General features: G+C 39.3%; 3 protein-coding genes across 3 annotated transcripts; 1 reads left to right on the forward strand and 2 right to left on the reverse strand.

The window, feature by feature from the left end:
* Positions 1 to 3283: 3283 nt before the first annotated feature.
* LOC135790722 (uncharacterized GMC-type oxidoreductase Mb1310-like) lies at positions 3284 to 4960 on the reverse strand. Its single transcript, XM_065300988.1, has 2 exons — positions 4730 to 4960; positions 3284 to 4675 (listed from the first exon to the last, which is right to left on the reverse strand). The coding sequence occupies exons 1-2, from the start codon at positions 4958 to 4960 to the stop codon at positions 3284 to 3286; spliced, it is 1623 nt and encodes a 540-aa protein (XP_065157060.1).
* A 498-nt stretch (positions 4961 to 5458) lies between these two features.
* On the forward strand, positions 5459 to 21454 carry LOC135790078 (WD repeat and FYVE domain-containing protein 3-like). Its single transcript, XM_065300120.1, is given in 16 exon segments — positions 5459 to 5608; positions 5866 to 6108; positions 6166 to 6570; positions 6730 to 6922; positions 7195 to 8196; positions 8258 to 8762; positions 8817 to 9829; positions 9887 to 10690; positions 10693 to 12446; positions 12448 to 14007; positions 16195 to 17111; positions 17624 to 17856; positions 17909 to 18829; positions 19835 to 20119; positions 20177 to 20288; positions 20344 to 21454. Coding segments are annotated over 15 exon segments (10209 nt in total). The 5' UTR covers positions 5459 to 5608; positions 5866 to 5898; the 3' UTR covers positions 20639 to 21454.
* On the reverse strand, positions 21433 to 23221 carry LOC135790076 (putative malate dehydrogenase 1B). Its single transcript, XM_065300118.1, has 3 exons — positions 22477 to 23221; positions 21588 to 22421; positions 21433 to 21515 (listed from the first exon to the last, which is right to left on the reverse strand). Exons 1-3 carry the CDS (start codon positions 23217 to 23219, stop codon positions 21455 to 21457), a joined length of 1638 nt encoding a protein of 545 aa, XP_065156190.1. The 5' UTR covers positions 23220 to 23221; the 3' UTR covers positions 21433 to 21454.
* Positions 23222 to 23225: the final 4 nt, after the last annotated feature.

Below are 23225 nucleotides of genomic sequence, written 5' to 3' on the forward strand. Positions count from 1 at the left end.
TTTTGATAATTAATATCTCTTAAACTAAACGCGATAGCTACCAACGAATTGTTGATTATGAAAGATTGGAAAATTCTCAATCAAATAAAAATATAAAACAATTATATTTCCCACAGTAAAAGGTCAAAAAACGCGACTGAAAGTGCGAAAAAGTGACATTTTCCAATTTTTGACGATTTTCTTCAATCGCGAATATCTCGTAAACTAAAAGAGATAATTAAGATCTGATCGCGGGCAGTGCATCTGCGGCCTATTTTCTATAACATAAACTATTTAAAATGCATATATAAGAGATGAAATTTTTATTCATAAGAAAAAATGGGCAAATGGGAGTCAGCTATACAATCATCCACGTACGGTGCCCAGAACACGAGTCGCTTCTATCGACACTCTGCTACAGTAAACCGAATGAGACTCAACTATACAATTGCGATCAATTGCAATATAACTAAATAAACAAGGAAAAATTAACGTTCTTGACATATTCGAGTGAATAAACGATAATAGTGCATATCTTTTAAACTAAAAGCGATAGTACCAAGGGATTGACAGTTATGAAAGATTGGAAAATTCTGCATTAGATAAGAATTTAAAATAATTTAATTTCGTGCGTTAAAAGGACCAAAAACGTGACTAAAAGTAAGAGAATTTAAATTAGAACAGTTTATACAAATGCTAAGAATGTTATCCAATCGTGCATCCAAACACACTGTTTATTGTCGAAATATGTGCTGAAAATATTGAATATCTATCTGTATTTTCCACCCTTCGACGTGAAAGAGTTTGTTTAATATGAATTAAGCAAATATCTTAGATACACCCGGCTTAAATTAAATACAATTGTTTGTTAATTAATACAAATAGAGAACACAACGTGCCAAACAATCAGCTGCGAATAACACCTCAGAACTAACTAGTAACCGACACGAAACTATACGCAATTCATTCAAAGAACAAGCATAGCAAATATAGCGAGCGAATTCGCGCCACAACTGATGCGATAAGACAGAATCAGATAAGATATGAATTCCGAAGCCAGCGCGTCGATGGCATGATACATGAAGGCAACGACTCTTTTGCGCGTTGCATTTCACACGTCGAATGCAATAAAAAAAATTTGTTTACATGCAAACTCAGATAAGCACATCGTGTGTAAAACGAATATAATTCTCGAATGAAATTGACTTCGTTTGCATTTAAATACAAACATAATAAATACAAGTCAATATTGTATTCATTAATAATAATAAATTGCATATTTTAAACAGAATATTACAAATTTATCTTTTTAATCCTTATTAGAATATTTATTCCATTTGCATTTTATGCATAAATGTAATTATTAAGCAATTAAACTTGCAACTGCATTTAGTAAACAAATACCTACTATAAAATATTTAATTTATTCACTTACATGCCCTTCGATCATTGTAAACTAAACAAAAGTAGATCCTAAAATAAAGAAGAAACAGAAGATTAGTTTTACAAATCCGCACCATTTTGGATAATTGCTATAATTAATGAAATAAAAATATTTACCAAGTAGTACATAAGCACAAGAATATCTTTTGACGACAAAAGTGATTTGCACAAGTCCAAAGTCAAATACAAACTAATTTTAATAATAACAACAATTGAAAATCACAACATATCGACAGTCAGCGTCCGACGGCAACTCACTCACGGAAACACTCGTGAAATTAAACATAATAAACACAATAAATTCACATTTAGAAAAATTCCACAGAAAACTCCTTAGTCAAACACAAAACTAATCTATTAACAGTCAATATTGACGATTGTTATTATTGTTAATAAAATAGATCGCGATTTACCGAATTAAGAATAAAGAACGCGGCACGCCGCACGAGACACGAGGTGCAAGCACACTAATCTTTATCGTGCGACTATTTTACGTAGAAATTGTATCGTTGCGACCTCTAAGGTGACTTGAACATACCTCCTAAAAATATAGAGTGTTTCGTAGAGTGTGGCGCACAGCCACGCATGTAAAAATGTTTGACTAAGTCAGTGAGTGGTCACACTTGTTATGGAGGTGCACCCGTGTACGTGTGTCACATGGACACAAAGTTGCGCGTGCATCACACTATCTAAACAACTAGCATGTTTACCTAAAAATNTTTACATGCAAACTCAGATAAGCACATCGTGTGTAAAACGAATATAATTCTCGAATGAAATTGACTTCGTTTGCATTTAAATACAAACATAATAAATACAAGTCAATATTGTATTCATTTATAATAATAAATTGCATAATTTAAACAGTATATTACAAATTTATCTTTTTAATCCTTATTATATTCATTCCATTTCCATTTTATGCATGAATGTAATTATTAAGCAAATAAACTTGCAACTGCATTTAGTAAACAAATACCTACTATAAAATATTTAATTTATTCACTTACATGCCCTTCGATCATTGTAAACTAAACAAAAGTAGATCCTAAAATAAAGAAGAAACAGAAGATTAGTTTTACAAATCCGCACCATTTTGGATAATTGCTATAATTAATAAAATCAAAATATTTACCAAGTAGTACATAAGCACAAGAATATCTTTTGACGACAAAAGTGATTTGCACAAGTCCAAAGTCAAATACAAATTAATTTTAATAATAACAACAATTGAAAATCACAACATATCGACAGTCAGCGTCCGACGGCAACTCACTCACGGAAACACTCGTGAAATTAAACATAATAAACACAATAAATTCACATTTAGAAAAATTCCACAGAAAACTCCTTAGTCAAACACAAAACTAATCTATTAACAGTCAATATTGACGATTGTTATTAATGTTAATAAAATAGATCGCGATTTACCGAATTAAGAATAAAGAACGCGGCACGCCGCACGAGACACGAGGTGCAAGCACACTAATCTTTATCGTGCGACTATTTTACGTAGAAATTGTATCGTTGCGACCTCTAAGGTGACTTGAACATACCTCCTAAAAATATAGAGTGTTTCGTAGAGTGTGGCGCACAGCCACGCATGTAAAAATGTTTGACTAAGTCAGTGAGTGGTCACACTTGTTATGGAGGTGCACCCGTGTACGTGTGTCACATGGACACAAAGTTGCGCGTGCATCACACTATCTAAACAACTAGCATGTTTACCTAAAAATGCAATACTTTAAACCTAGATGCCGCTCGAATGTACTTTCTCTCCAAAAATATTTAAAACACGAGAAAAATAAAATAATAAGAAAGATAAATTTCATTTAATTTAAAACATTTTAAAAATAATTATTTAAATATCATTATCTACTTTAATAATATCAGCAGCATTCTCAGCCAATGCACAAGTAGGCAAATTACTATGCCCACTGACCAAAGCAGGAATAGTACTTGAATCAGCAACCCTTAAATTCTTTATCCCCCATACTCTTAATCTGGAATCCACCACTGACGTAACTCTATCAAAACCCATCCTACACGTCCCTGCAGGGTGATAAATAGTCCCTGCCAGATACGTAAAATAACACCTCCAATACTTATCAGACTCGTATTCGAACTCATCACATTCCGGAATTTCAAACCGAAACAAATCACTTGCAATAAATGGAGTAGTAGATAATAAAGGTTTAACGATCTGATTGATCGAATCAATAACCACCTGAGCATCATCACCTTCGTCAAAATAATGCGGGAATAATCTAGGGGGTGTTTTCGGGTCTAAATCTTGAAGAAACATTTCTCCATCTTCAATAATTCCAAATTTCTCAAAGAAAGCCTCCAGGAAAGTTGGATCCTGCGTGAGGAACTCAAAATGAATAAATTCAATATCAGGTTTATCTCTTTTTCCTTTAGTGTTGAAGAAACCGATAAAATTCGCCAATTCAATGTTGTTCAAAAGGGTACCAGTTGCACAAAACGCATCTCTCATGATATTATACGGAGGCATAGGTACATCAAAAATGGTAGCAATGACAGGAACAATTAAATGATCCTCTAAATATTTCCCAACTGGTAGGTCAGCATACACAGGAATACCAAGTTCCTTCAAATGGTCCTGGGGACCTATACCACTCAACATCAATAATTTCGGAGAATTTATAGCTCCAGCTGTGATAATAATCTCCCGTTTTGGTTTAATCACCACCACACCTTTGGGATCTTGTACTTCCACACCAACAGCAGTGGTACCTTCAATTATAATCTTGTTCACTCTACGTTTGACCATCACACAGAGATTTTTCTTGTCTTTTATAGGTCTAAGGTAGGCTTCGGCCATGGAGAATCTTGTATCTTCATAGATAGTAGTCGGGTGGTCATTATAACCAAACATATCATCTTCATTAACAGGTATTCCAAGTTCCAAAGCTCCTAAACCTATTAAAGTCCTCGCTGTGACATAGCTTCTATACTGGGTTGTTTTAACATTCTCATGGAGTCTGTCAAAAGAGAATTGCATGTTATCCCAGGACCAGATTGGGTCCTGGGTGAGCTCCGCCCAGTAATCATAATCAACTGGGAAACCTGGTGCGTAAATCATTGCGTTGATACTACTACTACCACCTAGGGCGTGTCCCTGCGGCCATGGGTTCACCTGATAGGCTTCCCCTTTGAAATAACCAGGTTGTTCAGCTTTGAAAGCCCAGTCTTCATCGGTTTCTTGTAAAAATATAAAATTCAATGGAATCTGAAATGTTTTACCTTTCTAACAGAAAATAACAATAAAATATGATAAACAAACTTCTGTTTCCCTCGAAGGGTAATCCCCATCTTCCAGAAGTAAAACTTGAATTCCAGGGTCTTCAGTTAAGCGATTCGCGAGTACACAACCGGCAGTACCACCACCAACAATAATAAAATCATAGGTTCTACTCAAGTAATCACTACAAGTGGGATAGAAATTGTTTTGTGTGATTGGGCAGGTATCCGGAGGTGATACCAGCCCCAATACTGATAAAAGAGTTGCAGCCATTTTGTTTACCACGGAAATACATCGGCGTTTTATATAGTATCATAAATGTGTGTTTTTGTAATGTTTATGATTGTTATACATTGAAACAATGGAAAAAACTTCCGGGTGAAGTAATAATTACATAAATTATAAATATCACAAGATATTTCAGAAAATACGATGGCGGAATATAAGAAAACAAGTTTATCATGAAATTCAAGTAAATAACTGAAGAAATACACAAGAAATATTGGTTTTTAAGCAACGTTTTTATAGATGCGGATTAAAAAAAAACATGGCGTCACCAGAAACTCAATGTAAATCATATGGACATGAAAAATGTGTAAAACTACGTCAAATGTGTGGATTTTTGTGGTTTTTATAAAGTTTAAACGCTGGATGATGCTAATAATAATTCGATAAATAAAAACGACGACGCGCACATGCGTTTTCCATGTTGTTGCAAGTGCGCAAGTAAAAGCGATGATTGCGACGTTGCAATTGCTCGCGACGGCGTCGTTCACTCGCTGGATCGTCGAGAGCGTCGTGTTTTCATCGTCAGCTGTCGGTACGCTCGTTCCATTAGCAAAACACAAAACACCAGCATAATGGGCGTAATTGCAATGCCAGCGACAATAAAATCAGCGTGCGCCTGCAAACACTCGCTAGGTACGTACGCTCACATTTCAATCATTACACATCGAGCAAACGTTTCGCGAGAGTGTTAAAAGTGTAACTAGAACGCTCGCTCAAAATCAATCAATGTTCTCCTACGCTGCGCACAGGCAACCAAAATTGACAATTCGCTGCTTTACATTGGTTTATTTACGTTATTTATTTGTTTATAAACAAACATAAACGTAGGTTGATTCGCTTTGATTTCGTGGCGTTGTTTAATATTAACCGATTATTTTCGTGTGTTTTAGATGCAAATTGAGTGAGATTTGGAATTCTAAAAGATGAATATCATGAGGAAACTGAGAGGCGGAATGGCCAGCGCGGCGTCCGCCTCCACTGAATCCACCGACGGCCCTCCAGACTCTCCCCACACCCAATTAGGGCTGCAACATTTGAAGAAACTCTTTTCAGAATACACACACCCATCGCATCCGCTCAGCGATGCCGAAAAAGACGATAAACTCTACAACATGTTACCCTTATTCTGCAAGGTTAATTTTACCCAAAATTCTCATTAAAAAACACGTAAAATCATCAAATATTTACAGGTTTTTGGATCTAGTCGAAGTTGTGATATGAATGAGAAATTCTGGGACATTCTCGCGTTTTGCCATCAAGTTTCGCTGCTCATGGTGAACGAAATCCGTAAACGTGCGTCGAATCAAAGCACCGAGACCGCAAGTTGCGCGATTACGAAATTCCTCGAGATTGAGAACTGTGAAGAAAGCAGTAATGGCTGGATGTTGTTAAGTACATTAAATTTATTAGCAGCTGGGGATTCTACATTAGTACAAGTCATGTCCGAAGTGTCTGTACCTAGCACGCTGGTCAAGTGTTTGTATCTATTTTTTGACTTGCCAGAGGTCAACGAAGAGGACGCCAATAAAAAAGACACAAACAGTGATTTTACGCCGCGAGAACGACGCATTCTTCTGCAGAAAATATTCGTACAGGTAATTGATATTTGATTTCATTTTAATAACGGTCAAAATCATGTCATATGTATTTTGAAACAGTATTTGTTTTGGAATTCTTTGGATCATGTTTCATTTTAGTGCTTTTCATAAAAAAAAACGCTGATATTAATGAATTTCTGCTTGTTTTCTTTGCAGTTGTTAATAAGATTATGCAGTCATCGGAAACCAGCTGAGGAATTAGCGAGAAAAGACGATCTGACGTTGCTTTTCTTAGCGATAACGTCGCAATGCCCACAGCATAACATCATGTGGCGTAAAAGTGCCGCCGAGGTGTTGATGACACTCTCCAGGCACGGCTTATCACCACCAGTCGTCAGCTACATTCATTGTAAGCCCACGCAAGGCACAATTGTTTATGCACTGTTTTTTTTTCACGTATTTCACTCATTACTGCTTTTTTCTGTACATATTGTTATTTGGGTGTTTTTTTTATTAACAAATATTTTAATAAACTAATATTTACACAATACATACACACACACACATCTACACTGGTTTGCAATCATTCTGTTGGTTTTGTGCATGTTTTTGGCTTTTGGTGTTTTTATTTTTAATAATTGCTTGTGAATATATTGTGCAATCAATCGAAATTATTTCCAGCGAAACGATGCGTCGGTGTGTGTATGGACAATATGCAACGAATGCCCGATGTGGCACCGTTGGAATTGGTCGAGATGTTCGCGACAGTCTTTTGTTTTCTCAAGGATTCAAGCGATGTGAGTGCCACGCTGCTTGATGACTTCCGGCAAGCGCAGAGTTATCTCTTTCTCAGCGATTTCCTGCTTAAGCTTGAAAATGAAAAGTCACCGGATGCACAAGAATCGATTCGTAATCTTGTGCTTATGGTGACATCGCTCTGTATGTGTGGATTTATGGAACTGAAACCTTCACAAGCCTCAACGAGTAGTCTGTTTCAAATGCAAGGATTCTCACTTCCACAACCCTCGGGACGTGGGATAAGCGTGCGGAATATTCAAGCATTCCACGTTTTACAAAATACTTTCCTCAAATCAACGTCGCCGATACTCTGCGGAACGATTCTGGACGCCATAAGCAGTGTGTATCACTCAGACAACGCGAATTATTTCATCCTCGAGAATCAAAACACGCTCAGTCAATTTATAGAAAAAGTACATCACAAACCACCCGAGATTCAATTGAAGTTATTCGAATTGATTGAGTTTCTAGTGTTTGAATTGAATTTTGTACCGTGCAAGGAACTAATATCAATGTCGATCTTTCTGAAGACACATAGTACGAATTATGCGGATTGTAGCATCAAATGTGTGCAGACATTGATCAATGTGTTGAAGCACAATGTGATATTCAAGGATGTTTATCGAGAAGTCGGTATGTTGGAGGTGTTTGTCACTTGTTTGAATCAATACGCCAATCTTTTGGAAGCCAGACGCATCGCACAGGAGAAAAACAAAGACTTTCACATTCCGAATGGTCAAGAAAAACTAGGTAGCATGGTTATTGAGACTTTAACGATGCTTCTAGCCGGAAATCAAGCGAATGCGAATGTTTTGCGTGAATGTGGAGGTGCGAAATGTGTCCATGGACTTGTAAATTACATTGAATGTCGACAAAGTGCTTTGGGTAAGACTTAAACTCGAAAAAAATTAAGAAAAATATTAAAATATGCTTGTTTCTCAAACAGGAATAATAAAAGAATTAGTATTGACGAATGGAGGTGACGATGACATGTCGCAACTGTTATCTACACTTCATTCCGCTCCAAGGGATCAGTTACAGGTGAAAATCGATATCCTAAGAGCACTGCTTCTCTGTCTGCGTGAATCACACCGGACACGGACCGTTTTCCGCAAGGTGAATGGTTTCATCTACGTCACGAGTGTCCTCGTCGCTTTGGAGAACAAACTACATGAAAACAATCTGCCGATTGAGATACCAACACTTTTGAGTGTTGTGTTTTACACTATCAGCACGGCGATGAGGTTCGAACCGGCGAATGCAAAGTTTTTCCATCATGAAATCTGCAATACGACGCTTTGTGATACACTCAGACTACTCGGTTGTTTTACGATTGAAAAAGTTGAACAACTCGATGAAATTCATGAGGGAACTTCATGCTCAGGTCCGCCTGAGTTGAAACTACAGGATGTTTTTCACAACATCTTCATTGGAAATGTTTTAAACCCACAGTAATTTTTTATATTTATTTTTAATGAAAATGGTTTTAAATAATTAATTTTTAGGATTCCTGATGATACTCCTGCGAATTTGGGACATGTTGCTGTTGTTTATCGATTGTTGTACGATGTAGCTTTGGATCTCTTCGATAAACCTCACATAAACGCTGGTCAATTGACAAAATCACCTTCGTTATCACGTCAGCCATCAACCGAACCGAATATCAACAACTGCGGCAAACGATCAGCAGTAAACTCACTCAATCTGAACCCACCTACACCGGACCCGATAATTGTACATCCCGGAGTTGTAGTCGCCATGTTACAACTTCTACCTTGCATAAAAAGTGTGGATGTACAACATACTCTAGCACTACAGTTTTATGTCGCTGAGATTATCAAATCTTTGGTGCGTAGTGAACGAAATCAACAGATAATGTGCGATAGTGGTTTTGTTTCGACCCTGTTGACAATTGGGTCAGCTCCACTTCAGAATGAAGACCACCCCCTGCATAGCCCATTGCAATACATGTTGGAACGTTTGGCTGCGCAGGCATTGGAACCGATTGATTTAAGAAAGTTTTTGAGACTTGGTAGTCCTTTGAATTGCATTCCATTGGAATCAAGTGATGCTGGAGGTGGTCCAGTGCCACTAACAAGAATCAAAACGATTGTATCCATGACAACCCCGAAGGATTTCCGAGCGCAGAGTATCTGTACACTTCCGCCATTCGTGGAGTTTGATATGAGCGCCGAGGGTTTCGGATGTTTGTATTTACCCAGTATTGCACCTCAATCATTGAATACACCGAGTGTTGTTAGTATTGATAACACAGTCCTGGGAGGAATCGGGGCTGGGGATAGAATATTCCCACCACAGACTGGTTTATCCTTTTCAAGCTGGATCTGTGTGGATAAATTTTCAGATCCCCGGACGGATCCTCATTGTGTTAGATTGTTAACCTTAGTGAGGAATTTAAATAGTACCAGGGATGATCACCTGGTGTGTTTGTCAATTGTTTTATCAGCTAGGGATAAAGCTATTATTGTCTCCACTCAGGAAACCCACATTCCAAACCGTAAGTTATCAGAAAACATCAAAACAAATTTTTAAATTTTATTTTGTTTTTGTTTAGAAATAGGTGAATGGGAACCAGAAGGTACCGGAGAATATGGCGCCCGCGTCTGGTGCCCAGATATCCTCCAAGAAGGACAATGGCACCACCTGGTTGTAGTTCTAAACCGCGCAGTATTAAAAAACTCTTCATTCAGTCTATACCTGGATGGCCAACACATGCACACACAAAAACTACACTATATCTCACAGAACCCAGGTGGGGGTAGTGCTAATTTAACAGTAGCGTCTTCAATTTACGGATTCATTGGTACACCACCCGCATGGCGGCGATATTCAAAACTCTGCTGGAAACAGGGACCATGTCATCTGTTAGAAGAAGTATTAACCCCTACGATTGTCCATCACATATATCAACTAGGACCACATTATATGGGCTCTTTCCAAGCACCGAATATTAACACCCCTACACTTGAACCAATGCAACTTGTCAATGAAGAGAAGGTTATCTTCGGATTGAATGCGAAAGCAGTTAATCAACTCACACTGAGCAAGATCCGCAAGGTTTACAGTCGTACAGACAATAAATCCATAGCGAAACAACTTGGGATGTCAAGTCATGAGAATGCTACCCCGATAAGAATATTACACAACAGTGCTGGGCATCTAGCAGGACCTTCTAGGTCTCTTGGAGGAGTGGTTATAGGATATTTAGGGGTTCGAGTGTTTTGTCCCAGGCCGGTAGCAAGTGTAGTGAATACCGTGGGAGGTTGTGCAGTTCTCCTGGGACTGATAGCTATGGCCCAAGATGTGGAGACTTTATACGCTGCTGTCAAAGCTCTGGTTTGTGTTGTACGGAGTAACAAAGCAGCCAAGGAGAAATGGACCGTAAACGTGGTTATCAAACCCTAGCGATGTTATTAAGACGTAAAAGACCCTTATTAAACTCACATATTCTTCACCTAGCATTTAGTCTAGTGGGGACTGTTGATAGTGGTCGGGAAACATCCGCCATACCGAATTTAACAGCGTTCCAAGACCTTCTCTGTGACTTAGAAGTATGGAGTGAAGCTCCTGGTGAGTTGTTAAGATCTCATTTGGAGCACCTACTAGAATTAGCTACGGAATCAAGTGAAAAACGTAATAATACTTGGATAATGCGTGATTTACAACTGGTGACCAAATTGTTACACATAATGCCGGATGTTAAACATGCCGCAACACGTCAGGTGTTGTTTTCGTTGCTTTCTGTCCTCCTAACAGGACAACCCAGACAAATGGATTTGTTATTCATGGGACAATTCATTGCTTCAACTCTACCATCAAGTAATACCTCAGAGAAACACCTGCAGTTGATTGAGGGTGACACAGAAAGAGAAGGACAAGGTGAACATATCCTACTCAGAAATCGTTGTTTGTCCCTGGTTCATGCATTGTTGTTCACCAACCGCAATGCAGTGACTTTAATGTTATGTGATGAACTCAGTAAATGTCTGGGTTTTGATTGGGTGTTACTATTCCTCCAAAGTCACCTTCATAGTACTACTGTTATCTTGGGAATGAGAATATTGGTAGTGATGTGTTCTACACCTACGTTTTTGAATAGATTCAGAGATGGTACCTTTAACGGAGGATGGTTGAGATTCACCGATCAAGTCACACAGAATAAAATGTCGCTTATGTTGGGAGGACCTATTAATTCACACAACACAGATTCTAAGTCTGATACTCTACAGATACCAGGTTTTCAGCATTTAGGATGGCTTTTACCACAACATCTAGAAGTTCCGGAGATTTACTTCCTGCTAACTGGTTTGATGATGGGTCAACCCGCGAGATTATTACCGGGTGATACAAAATTCGATCTGGATTCAGTTTGGGCATTTTTATGGGGTACCTCTGTGAATAATCAACCTGTGAGCAGTGTTGCACCTAAAGTCAACGTTTGTATGGATGCTGTTGTTGTTTTACTTGGTATGGCACGTGCAATAGTCCACATGGAGAATAGCGCCCTACCAGATTGGTTGAAAAACCACTCTATCAACATAATTCAAGTGTTGTTCCAACTATATCACAATTTACCGGAATTCATGCCGATTTTTATGTCTGCTGAAGTCCTGGGAGCTTTGGCAAGTGTACTATTCCCATCTCAAGCTAGCTCACAAGAAAGTACCTACAGTAGTGGGGCATCCACACCAGGCGAAGAAAACGAAACAGTATTTGTACCACAATCACCAACTGAAGAGTTTAACCTAACTAATCACCCAGCAAGACAATTTATAGTTGATTTTATCCGGGTGATTGTTGTGGATTCACTCAGTTTGAATGTAACAGGAAAAACATCACCTGTGATTGATTTAGTGTTAGATGCCTACCCGGAAAATGCTACAGTTGCACAGCAGAGTGCTTATCAAACTGAAATATTGGTTACACTCATGGATCATTTACTAGCTGCGGATATGCTAGTTGGTGATCAAGCTGCAATACCAATAGTACCATTAGCGAATGCCCACGTGCAACATGTGGCTCCTAATGTTTTCTATCTAACAGCACGGATAGTAGACAAGTTGTGGCAGACATCTTTGAATAAAGACCCGCATGAAGTCTATGATTTCATCATTTAAACTCATTGGTCAAGCAAAGAGGCACTCTGGAAATATTATGTTTGAATGTCTTTATCATTGTCTGAATAGAAGTCTTGTTTTTTTGTTATCAAGACCATCGGATAACATTGCGGATCAAATGTCTGTGTTGGAAGCGTTGCATAAATTGACCACACATAGATTGATTGTCTTTGGAGCTGGCAATCATGAACTTGATTTTGTGGGTTGTTTAACCTACTGTTTACTGCAGTTAACATCGGATATGAAGATCATGTTGGATTCCAACATGAAAACCACGTGGCATGTTAATCCCGGAACGGATTTGGAAACTCAAGATGATAATTTGAATGCTCATCAAGGCAGGAATTTAATGGCGGGTGCTGCGTTGAGAGTTTGGGAGGAGTTGTATGTTTGTAAGAAACCTGCGATTGAAGAAGTGTTTAAGATAACACTGGTATCACCTGCACAGGGTTGTAAAGCACCTGATTTGACCACAGCAAGGGAGCAGGTCCTGGAAGCAGCTACGAAATTATGGTTGAATTATGTTGACGCTGAGAGGAAGGCAACATATAGAGTTCCTTGGGAGTTGCATAACCAGATTCAGAGCAAGATTCATAAAGTCACAGGAGGTCTCACCAGATTAGCTAGTAGAACCAAAGTAAGAAAAGATGAAGTTTCCAGAGTTAGAGTGCGTGTGACCAAAGAGCAAGCGATGACCTGGGGGTTGAGCCATGTGAATCTGGTCAAAGAATTGGTCGAAATCCGAAGAGGTCAACACATTAACACTACCCAACATACTCAACGTTATGTACACCAAGAATGGTTACAAACTGAAACAGAGCTGACCAGGGAACGGGGTCTATGGGGGTCACCTTTACCTTGTACCTATGATAAATGGATGTTGGACATGACCGAAGGACCACATCGTATGCGCAAGAAAATGATGAAGAATGAATTGTTTTATTTACACTACCCATTCAGACCTGAGCATGAAAAAGGACCACCTAAATATAAAGTCGCGACAAGTCATCATAGCAAACTTCATTATCATGCTCTACAACAACGGAATGTGAGTTGTGGGTTAGCTGAACCAGAACGGTCTGATAGTATCACTGAAGAATCCTCACCTTTACCCCTACAAGCCCTACCACATCTAGCACGTCTGAAGTCAGATCCCGATGATCAACAGGATGAACCAGAGAATGAAGAAGAGCAACCTGTACCAGACAATCAAACCCTGTTGAGATTGTTGCAGGAGAATGAAAAGGTGACCTATATGTTCAGGTGTGCACGGATCCAAGGGTTAGACACCACTGAAGGTTTATTATTATTCGGGCAGGAGCATTGTTATGTCGTAGATGGTTTCACATTGTTGAAGAGTCGTGAAATACGTGACATTGAAAGTGTCCCCCAGAATGGGTACGAACCAATTTTACCAAACCCTGGATCTCCTAGAAGGTCCAGAGCTATGAGACATTGCTCCAAATTTGCTTATGATGATATCCGGGAGGTTCACAAACGTCGTTATCTTCTACAACCCATGGCCCTGGAAGTATTCTCAGGAGATGGTCGTAATTACCTTCTTTTGCACATTCCCCCAGAAGTAGAAAAACCACTCTATCAACATAATTCCAGTGTTGTTTCAACTATATCACAATTTACCAGAATTCATGCCGATTTTTATGTCTGCTGAAGTCCTGGGAGCTCTGGCAAGTGTACTATTCCCATCTCAAGCTAGTGCACAAGAAAGTACCTACAGTAGTGGAGCATCCACACCAGGAGAAGAAAACGAAACAGTATTTGTACCACAATCCCCAACTGAAGCGTTTAACCTGACTAATCACCCAGCAAGACAATTCATAGTTGATTTTATTCGGGTGATTGTTGTGGATTCACTCAGTTTGAATGTAACAGGGAAAACATCACCTGTTATTGATTTAGTGTTAGATGCCTACCCGGAAAATGCTACAGTAGCACAACAGAGTGCTTATCAAACTGAAATATTGGTTACGTTAATGGATCATTTACTAGCTGCGGATATGCTAGTTGGTGATCAAGCTGCAATACCAATAGTACCATTAGCGAATGCCCACGTGCAACATGTGGCTCCTAATGTTTTCTATCTAACGGCACGGATAGTAGACAAGTTGTGGCAGACATCTTTGAATAAAGACCCGCATGAAGTCTATGATTTCATCATTAAACTCATTGGTCAAGCAAAGAGGCACTCTGGAAATATTATGTTTGAATGTCTTTATCATTGTCTGAATAGAAGTATCCTGTTTTTGTTATCAAGACCATCGGATAATATTGCGGATCAAATGTCTGTGTTGGAAGCGTTGCATAAATTGACCACACACCGATTGATTGTCTTTGGAGCAGGGAATCATGAACTTGATTTTGTGGGTTGTTTAACCTATTGTTTACTGCAGTTAACCTCGGATATGAAGATCATGTTGGATTCCAACATGAAAACCACGTGGCATGTTAATCCCGGAACAGATTTGGAGACTCAGGATGATAATTTGAATGCTCATCAAGGGAGGAATTTAATGGCGGGTGCCGCGTTGAGAGTCTGGGAGGAGTTGTATGTTTGTAAGAAACCTGCGATTGAAGAAGTGTTTAAGATAACACTGGTGTCACCTGCACAGGGTTGTAAAGCACCTGATTTGACCACTGCAAGGGAGCAGGTCTTGGAAGCAGCTACGAAATTATGGTTGAATTATGTTGATGCTGAGAGGAAGGCAACATATAGAGTCCCATGGGAGTTGCATAACCAGATCCAGAGCAAGATACATAAAGTCACAGGAGGTCTCACCAGATTAGCTAGTAGAACCAAAGTAAGAAAAGATGAAGTCTCCAGAGTTAGGGTGCGTGTGACCAAAGAGCAAGCAATGACCTGGGGGTTGAGCCATGTGAATCTGGTTAAGGAATTAGTGGAAATCCGAAGGGGTCAACATATTAACACTACCCAACATACTCAACGTTATGTACACCAGGAATGGTTACAAACAGAAACAGAGCTGACAAGGGAACGGGGTCTATGGGGATCACCTTTACCTTGTACCTATGATAAATGGATGTTGGACATGACCGAAGGACCTCATCGTATGCGCAAGAAAATGATGAAGAATGAATTGTTTTATTTACACTACCCATTTAGACCTGAACATGAAAAAGGACCACCAAAATATAAAGTTGCTACAAGTCATCACAGCAAACTACATTATCACGCTCTACAACAACGGAATGTGAGTTGTGGGTTAGCTGAACCAGAGCGGTCTGATAGTATCACTGAAGAATCCTCACCCATTACCCCCCTACAAGCTCTACCTACATTTAAAGCACAGCCGGATCCCGATGATCAACAGGATGAACCAGAGAGAATGAAGAAGAGCAACCTGTACCAGACAATCAAACCCTGTTGAGATTGTTGCAGGAGAATGGCAAGCGATCTATATGTTCCGGTGTGCCCGCATTCAAGGGCTGGACACCACTGAAGGTTTACTACTATCTGGTCAGGGTTACCGCGTCGTAGATGGTTTCACATTGTTGAAAAGTCGCAAAATACGTGGACATTGAAAGTGTCCCTGTGAATGGGTACGAACCTTATTCTTTACCAAAACCCTGATCTCTCGTGAACAAGAGCTGGCGTGGCGATACGTTCTTAAAACTTGCTTGGCGATGATATCCGGAGGTTCACAAAACGCTATCTTCTACAACCCATGGCCCTGGAAGTATTCTCTCAGGAGATGGTCGTAATTACCTTCTTGCATTCCCCAGAAAAGTCCGGAATAAAGTCTATCAAAGATTTATGGCCACAGCTACGGGGATTTCTGATAGTGCGCAACAATCAGTTGCGGGTCAGAAACGTACAGCTAATGTTGAGCAAACAACAGGGATATTATCAAACTTAATTGGAGAAACTAGTGTTACCCAAAGATGGGTCCGAGGAGAGATCTCTAATTTTCAGTATCTTATGCATCTCAACACTCTCGCAGGAAGGTCCTATAATGACCTAATGCAATATCCTGTGTTTCCATGGATCTTGGCAGACTACGACGCTGAAGAATTAGATCTATCTGATCCCTCCACATTCAGAGACTTTACCAAACCCATGGGGGCACAGAGCCATGACAGATTAGATCAATTCCGAAAGAGGTTCAAAGAATGGGATGACCCACATGGGGAAACACCTCCTTATCACTACGGCACGCATTATTCAAGCGCCATGATTGTCTGTTCGTATCTTGTACGAATGGAACCATTCACCCAACATTTTCTACGTCTACAAGGCGGCCATTTTGATTTGGCTGATCGAATGTTCCACAGTGTGAAAGAAGCTTGGAATTCCGCAAGTCGTCACAATATGGCGGACGTAAAAGAACTCATCCCGGAATTCTTCTATTTGCCTGAATTTTTAGTCAATTCCAACCACTTTGACCTCGGGTCCAAACAAAGTGGTGTCTTTTTGGGAGATACTGTTTTACCACCATGGGCAAAACAAGATCCCAGAGAGTTTATTCGGGTACACAGAATGGCGCTGGAGTGTGACTTTGTTTCACAGAATCTACATCATTGGATTGATTTGATTTTTGGGTACAAACAGAATGGACAGCCTGCTGTGGACAGTGTCAATGTCTTTCATCATTTGTTTTATGAAGGAAACGTTGATATTTACAAGTAAAACGATTAAAAATTATGTTTTATGGTTTCCTAATCAAATTTTTATGTTTTAGTATTGATGATCCGTTGAAGAAGAACGCAACAATTGGTTTTATCAATAATTTCGGCCAGATACCGAAACAATTGTTTAAAAAACCACATCCGTGTAGCAATACGTAACCGCCGGAATTCTTCTATTTGCCTGAATTTTTAGTCAATTCCAACCACTTTGACCTCGGATCCAAACAAAGTGGTGTCTTTTTGGGTGACACTGTTTTACCACCATGGGCAAAACAAGATCCTAGAGAGTTTATTCGGGTACACAGAATGGCGCTGGAATGTGACTTTGTTTCACAGAATCTACATCATTGGATTGATTTGATTTTTGGGTACAAACAGAATGGACAACCTGCTGTGGACAGTGTCAATGTCTTTCATCATTTGTTCTATGAAGGAAACGTTGATATTTACAAGTAAAACATATTTTAAAATAGTTTTATATCAATTGTTGATCAATTTTTTTGTTTTAGTATTGATGATCCGTTGAAGAAGAACGCAACAATTGGTTTTATCAATAATTTCGGCCAGATACCGAAACAATTGTTTAAAAAACCACATCCGTGTAAAAAGATGGGTGGGAATAACAACCGGACATCTGTTATTGATACAGGTGCTCTGGTTCAGGCATTTGCTTTACCCCAACCGGAAAGATTATTCTTTCATCATTTAGACAACCTACGGCCATCTTTACAACCTATAAAAGGTATTTATAACCGCAAAAATACAACAAAATATTAATATTTTTGTTTGTTTAGAAGTAAAAAGTCCTGTGGGACAAATCCTCCACGTGGATAAATGTGTCCTGGCAGTGGAACAAAACAAAATCCTCATGCCCCCGAATTACAACAAATACGTCGCCTGGGGATTCGCTGATCATTCCCTCCGCATAGGCAACTATGACAGCGACAAAGCAGTTTTTGTAAGCGAGACAGTCGTGCAAAATTCCGGGGAAATTGTTGCCTGTGTTTGTCCATCATCAAAACTGATAGTCACAGCAGGGACCAGTTCGGTAATCACCATCTGGGAGTATGATGTGCGTAAAAAACAACTCAAGATAAGATTCAGTCTGTATGCCCATACGGATGCCGTGACCTGTCTAGCTGCTAGCCCAGCATACAATGTAATAGTTTCCGGTTCCCGGGATGGTACCGCCATTGTATGGGACTTGAGTCGTGGGATGTTTGTAAGACAACTGCGAGGTCATGCAGGACCTGTGGCTGCTGTAGCAGTAAATGACCTTACAGGTGATATTGCAACCTGCGCAGCTACTTGGTTACATGTCTGGAGTATCAACGGTGATGAATTAGCAAGTGTGAACACCTGTGTGGGTCGAGCTGATCGAATGCAACAGATTCTATGTGTTGCATTTTCCCAGACACATGAATGGGACGCGTCGAATGTAATCATGACAGGGTCAACGGATGGTGTGACCCGGATGTGGTCAATTGACTATGTGCAAGTCCCCATGGACGAAAAGGACCTAGCTTTGCATCTAAAACGTGAAGAAAGTCTAACACCCACTAAAAAACCACTTGCTTTGCATAGCAGACTTGTAAAACAGATTAACATATCCAATGATTCAGGGTCAGGGACAGGGTCGTCTATATCACTGATGAAAAGCGGGTCAGAGAGTAGTTTATCCGAGGATAGTGCTGCTAAGATACTAAAAGAGGGTAGTCCCAAAGAATGGAGGTCTGAACAAGAAGACGAGAAGGAAACTTGTAGTGATTCTGAAGAAGTGAAGGTACCCACTGCTCCTGTGTTTAGAAGTAAAAGTCCTGTGGGACAAATCCTCCACGTGGATAAATGTGTCCTGGCAGTGGAACAAAACAAAATCCTCATGCCCCGGAATTACAACAAATACGTCGCCTGGGGTTTCGCTGATCATTCCCTCCGCATAGGCAACTATGATAGCGACAAAGCAGTTTTTGTAAGCGAGACAGTCGTTCAAAATTCGGGGGAGATTGTTGCCTGTGTCTGCCCTTCATCAAAACTGATAGTCACAGCAGGGACCAGTTCGGTAATCACCATCTGGGAGTATGATGTCCGTAAAAAACAACTCAAGATAAGATTCAGTCTGTATGCCCACACGGATGCTGTGACCTGCTTAGCTGCAAGCCCTGCATACAATGTAATAGTTTCCGGGTCTCGGGATGGTACCGCCATTGTATGGGACTTGAGTCGTGGGATGTTTGTAAGACAACTCCGAGGTCATGCAGGACCTGTGGCGGCTGTGGCAGTAAATGACCTTACAGGGGATATTGCTACCTGTGCAGCTACTTGGTTACATGTCTGGAGTATCAACGGTGATGAATTAGCAAGTGTGAATACTTGTGTGGGTCGAGCTGATCGAATGCAACAGATTCTATGTGTGGCATTTTCCCAGACACACGAATGGGACGCGTCGAATGTAATCATGACAGGGTCAACTGATGGTGTGACCCGGATGTGGTCAATTGACTATGTGCAAGTCCCCATGGACGAAAAAGACCTTGCTTTGCATCTAAAACGTGAAGAAAGTCTAACACCCACTAAAAACCTCTTGCTTTTGCATAGCAGACTTGTAAAACAGATTAACATATCCAATGATTCAGGGTCAGGGACAGGGTCGTCTATATCACTGATGAAAAGCGGGTCAGAGAGTAGTTTATCCGAGGATAGTGCTGCTAAGATACTAAAAGAGGGTAGTCCCAAAGAATGGAGGTCTGAACAAGAAGACGAGAAGGAAACTTGTAGTGATTCTGAAGAAGTGAAGGTACCCACTGCTCCTGTAAGAAGGAGGAGGTCAAGGGTTCATGGAGGGTTTAGAAAAAGTGAAGGTGGGGCCAGTGCAGACAATAATAGCCTGGAGGTTGATGATTCCATCAATATGAGAACCAGTAAATCGGATACAAGTCTCACAGACTCTTTTGTGATGGTACCCGATGCAAAGAAGAAGATAAATCCTTTAAATTCACTAAGACCAGGTAATATTTTTATAAAAGACTTAAATTAAGTCATGTTGACTTAAATTTTTTTTATAGGATTTAAATGGCAGAGACAATTGGTCTTCAGGAGTAAATTAACAATGCACACAGCTTATGACAGGAAGGATAATGCTGAGCCAGCGTCCATTACAGCCCTAGCTGTCTCAAAGTAAGTAAATTTACTTAAATTAAGGAAATAATTAAAACTTTTGGCGTAAATTTAGGGAGCATCGTACAGTTTACGTTGGCGACGCCCGCGGACGAGTGTTTTCATGGAGCGTGTGTGATATCCCCGGCCGAGCAGCCGATCATTGGCTAAAGGACGAAGGAGCCGATTACTGCGCCAATTGCAACGTCAAATTCACAATCTACGAGCGTAAACATCACTGTCGCAATTGTGGGCAGGTGTTTTGCAGTAAATGCTCGCGTTTCGAGAGTGAAATCTCTCGTCTGCGCATACTCAAGCCAGTTAGGGTGTGTCAGAGTTGTTATGCGCAGCTGCGACATAACGAGAAGTAAACCGGTACAAAATGGCGGCTAATGAGTGGACATTTTAGATTTGAGTGTGTAATACGTGTCTATATCGGTGCCATTTAAATAGCAAAAAACGCATTTAACCAAAACACCTCCACCCAGATTCACTGTACAGTAGAAATTGTGTAAATACCTAACCTATATACCTGAGATGAACAAGTTTAAACGGAAATGAAGAGAAATATTAGAACAAATAGAGTAATATACTAAAAAAAAAGTTTAAGAATATTTATCTAATGATAAAGAAATTACCTACAAAGAGATTTTATTATTTATTATTTTGCTATTAATTTGTGATTAATTATTGTAAAAACTATTTGTTTTGCGTCACATGTGATTAAAACCTGCTTTATTGCTATTAATGTTAAGCAAAACATGAAAAACTACAAAAAAATCGTGTATACTGAATATTAGTTTCTATGTTTTAGCGAAAAATGTAAGCAATGTTGCACTAAAAACATAACCTACAAAACTAAATCATGTCTATTGTGTTGCATAACGTTTAGAGGTTATGTTACCGTAGTATTCGTGCACCTCGTAGTAAAAAACACAACCGAAAGTCGTAAAAAAATAAAGATTGAAACGTAGTTGACAATATAACCGGCAAACCGGAAATAAACGGGCACTTTTGTGCAATATTCGATACCGCAAAATATTTTTCAATGTATGTGATAACAAACAAACCAAGAAAAACAAAATAATACGTGTATATAAACATCATATTAATGAATTTATTTATATTAGATTAAGAAATGAGTAAATAAATAAATATTAGACCACCATTATTATTCCGAGCAGAAATTATAGTGTTGTTATACTTTCTAAATACTGTCCAAAATCTTCAATACTTAAATCAGGGAAGCTAGAAATTTATAAAGCGGAAAAATGAGGTTATGTCAGGTTAAATTAGGTTATTTGAGGTTAAAAGTCTTACTTTGGCATTTCATCGTTAAAATATTCATATGTTAACCTCTTCTGCACTTCTTTGAAGGTTTTACCACCTATATAACTTTCATAATGAGTTTCCGCGTCTATTCCGGCGGCCATGACACTTTCCAGAATATGTTTTGGAACAGGATAACTAGAGTAAGGGATCCACCCGTTTTTGAACCTTATCGCAGGTTGGGAAAACACAATTTTCGGCGGGATATTAAAAGAACCATCAGACATTATCCCTAAACTAATAATGGGGTCTTTTATGGTTGAACAATCCAACCATATTTTTAACAGGGACAACAAAGCTTCTAATTTTGCAAGCATTGCAGGTCTTTGTAGAGTGTGCCTCACAATTTCTCGACGTCTGTTAACGGTTTCTGCCAAATCTTTTATATTATCACTCAAATAATTAATATATCTCAATTCGCAGCGGATTGTGCCATGCGTTAGGGTGGAATCTTTGTGGGCGTGTACTGCGCGTGCGTTGGGTTTGTATACTTTGCATTTTAGAAGGGTACTACCAGCATCAACAAAATCATTGAATCCTAAAGAGCCCCAGACAGGTGGCGCGCTCATTTTGCGTGTGTCAATGTTTAAACGTCGTGACATTTCACCGAGATAACCTAATCCGCGGTCACTGCTTACAACCACGATTTGGGAGTGGGGGATACGCACTTTTCTCGCTACGATTGTAGCGATTAAACATGAGTAACCATTGTTGGCAAAGATGATTTTCATATTGCGATTTGCGCATGAATTTATCTCTTCACAGAGGAAACATATTTGTAGAAAGTAATTCTGCAACTCTTCTGAATCATCAAAGATTTCTAACCTGTAAAAATGTTGAATTATGTTATGGAAAGTTTTTAGGTTAGTTTTACGCTGACGTGTCATCAAGCATGATGAGATAATCGCAATCCTTCAACCCCACTGCTAAACTATCGCAGTAAATCGCTTTGGTTCCATATAAATCCGTGAATTCCTCGTTGAAGTTGTCAAAGTACGTTTGGTTGCTTGTTTCTAGCTTTTCATCGTATAGAAAGAACTGTAACTCTTCCGGATATCGACATTCTTCGATTTTCATGAATTCTGGGAGTAGAAGTGATGTCATGTTGTTCGTAGCTCCGTAAATCATTATTTTTAGTTTGTTTTTTATTGTACCACTGATGTTTTTATTGAAACTTTCGAGGTTATGACTGCGTAAAGCTTCGACTTCATCCTCAGTTAGGGCGACCTCTATACCGTAATAGTCATAACAATACTCCCAAAACTCGCTGATGCCTCCGATGAGGTTAGGTTTTTTTGAACCGTAAGTGTAGAGTTCTTTGTAAATAAGAGGAGACTCTCCATGATGCCATTGATGCTCCCGATTGGTTTTTATTAAATAATCAGCCCATTCGTAATCGGTAAGCTCGATTTTTGTATATTCGAAAGACGGGAGATTTTTTTGTAAATAACACGCAACATTCAAAACCTGGACGAAATTTTTACAATCGGGTTTACCAGCGATTACAAAATTGACCATTTTTCTACGTAAAGCAGCAAAATATGTCAGATAAATGTTTATTTCAAAACTGACAATAACTTTTAAAAAACTTTCCCAACCCCCACTCCTGAATGGATTCCACATGCGCAG

Source organism: Atheta coriaria, unplaced genomic scaffold (genome assembly GCF_025399875.1).
Source record: "Atheta coriaria isolate IRGN ID8LTWV9N9 unplaced genomic scaffold, Caltech_Dcor_3.1 hic_scaffold_4_pilon, whole genome shotgun sequence".
NCBI classification, from domain to species: domain Eukaryota; kingdom Metazoa; phylum Arthropoda; class Insecta; order Coleoptera; family Staphylinidae; genus Dalotia; species Dalotia coriaria.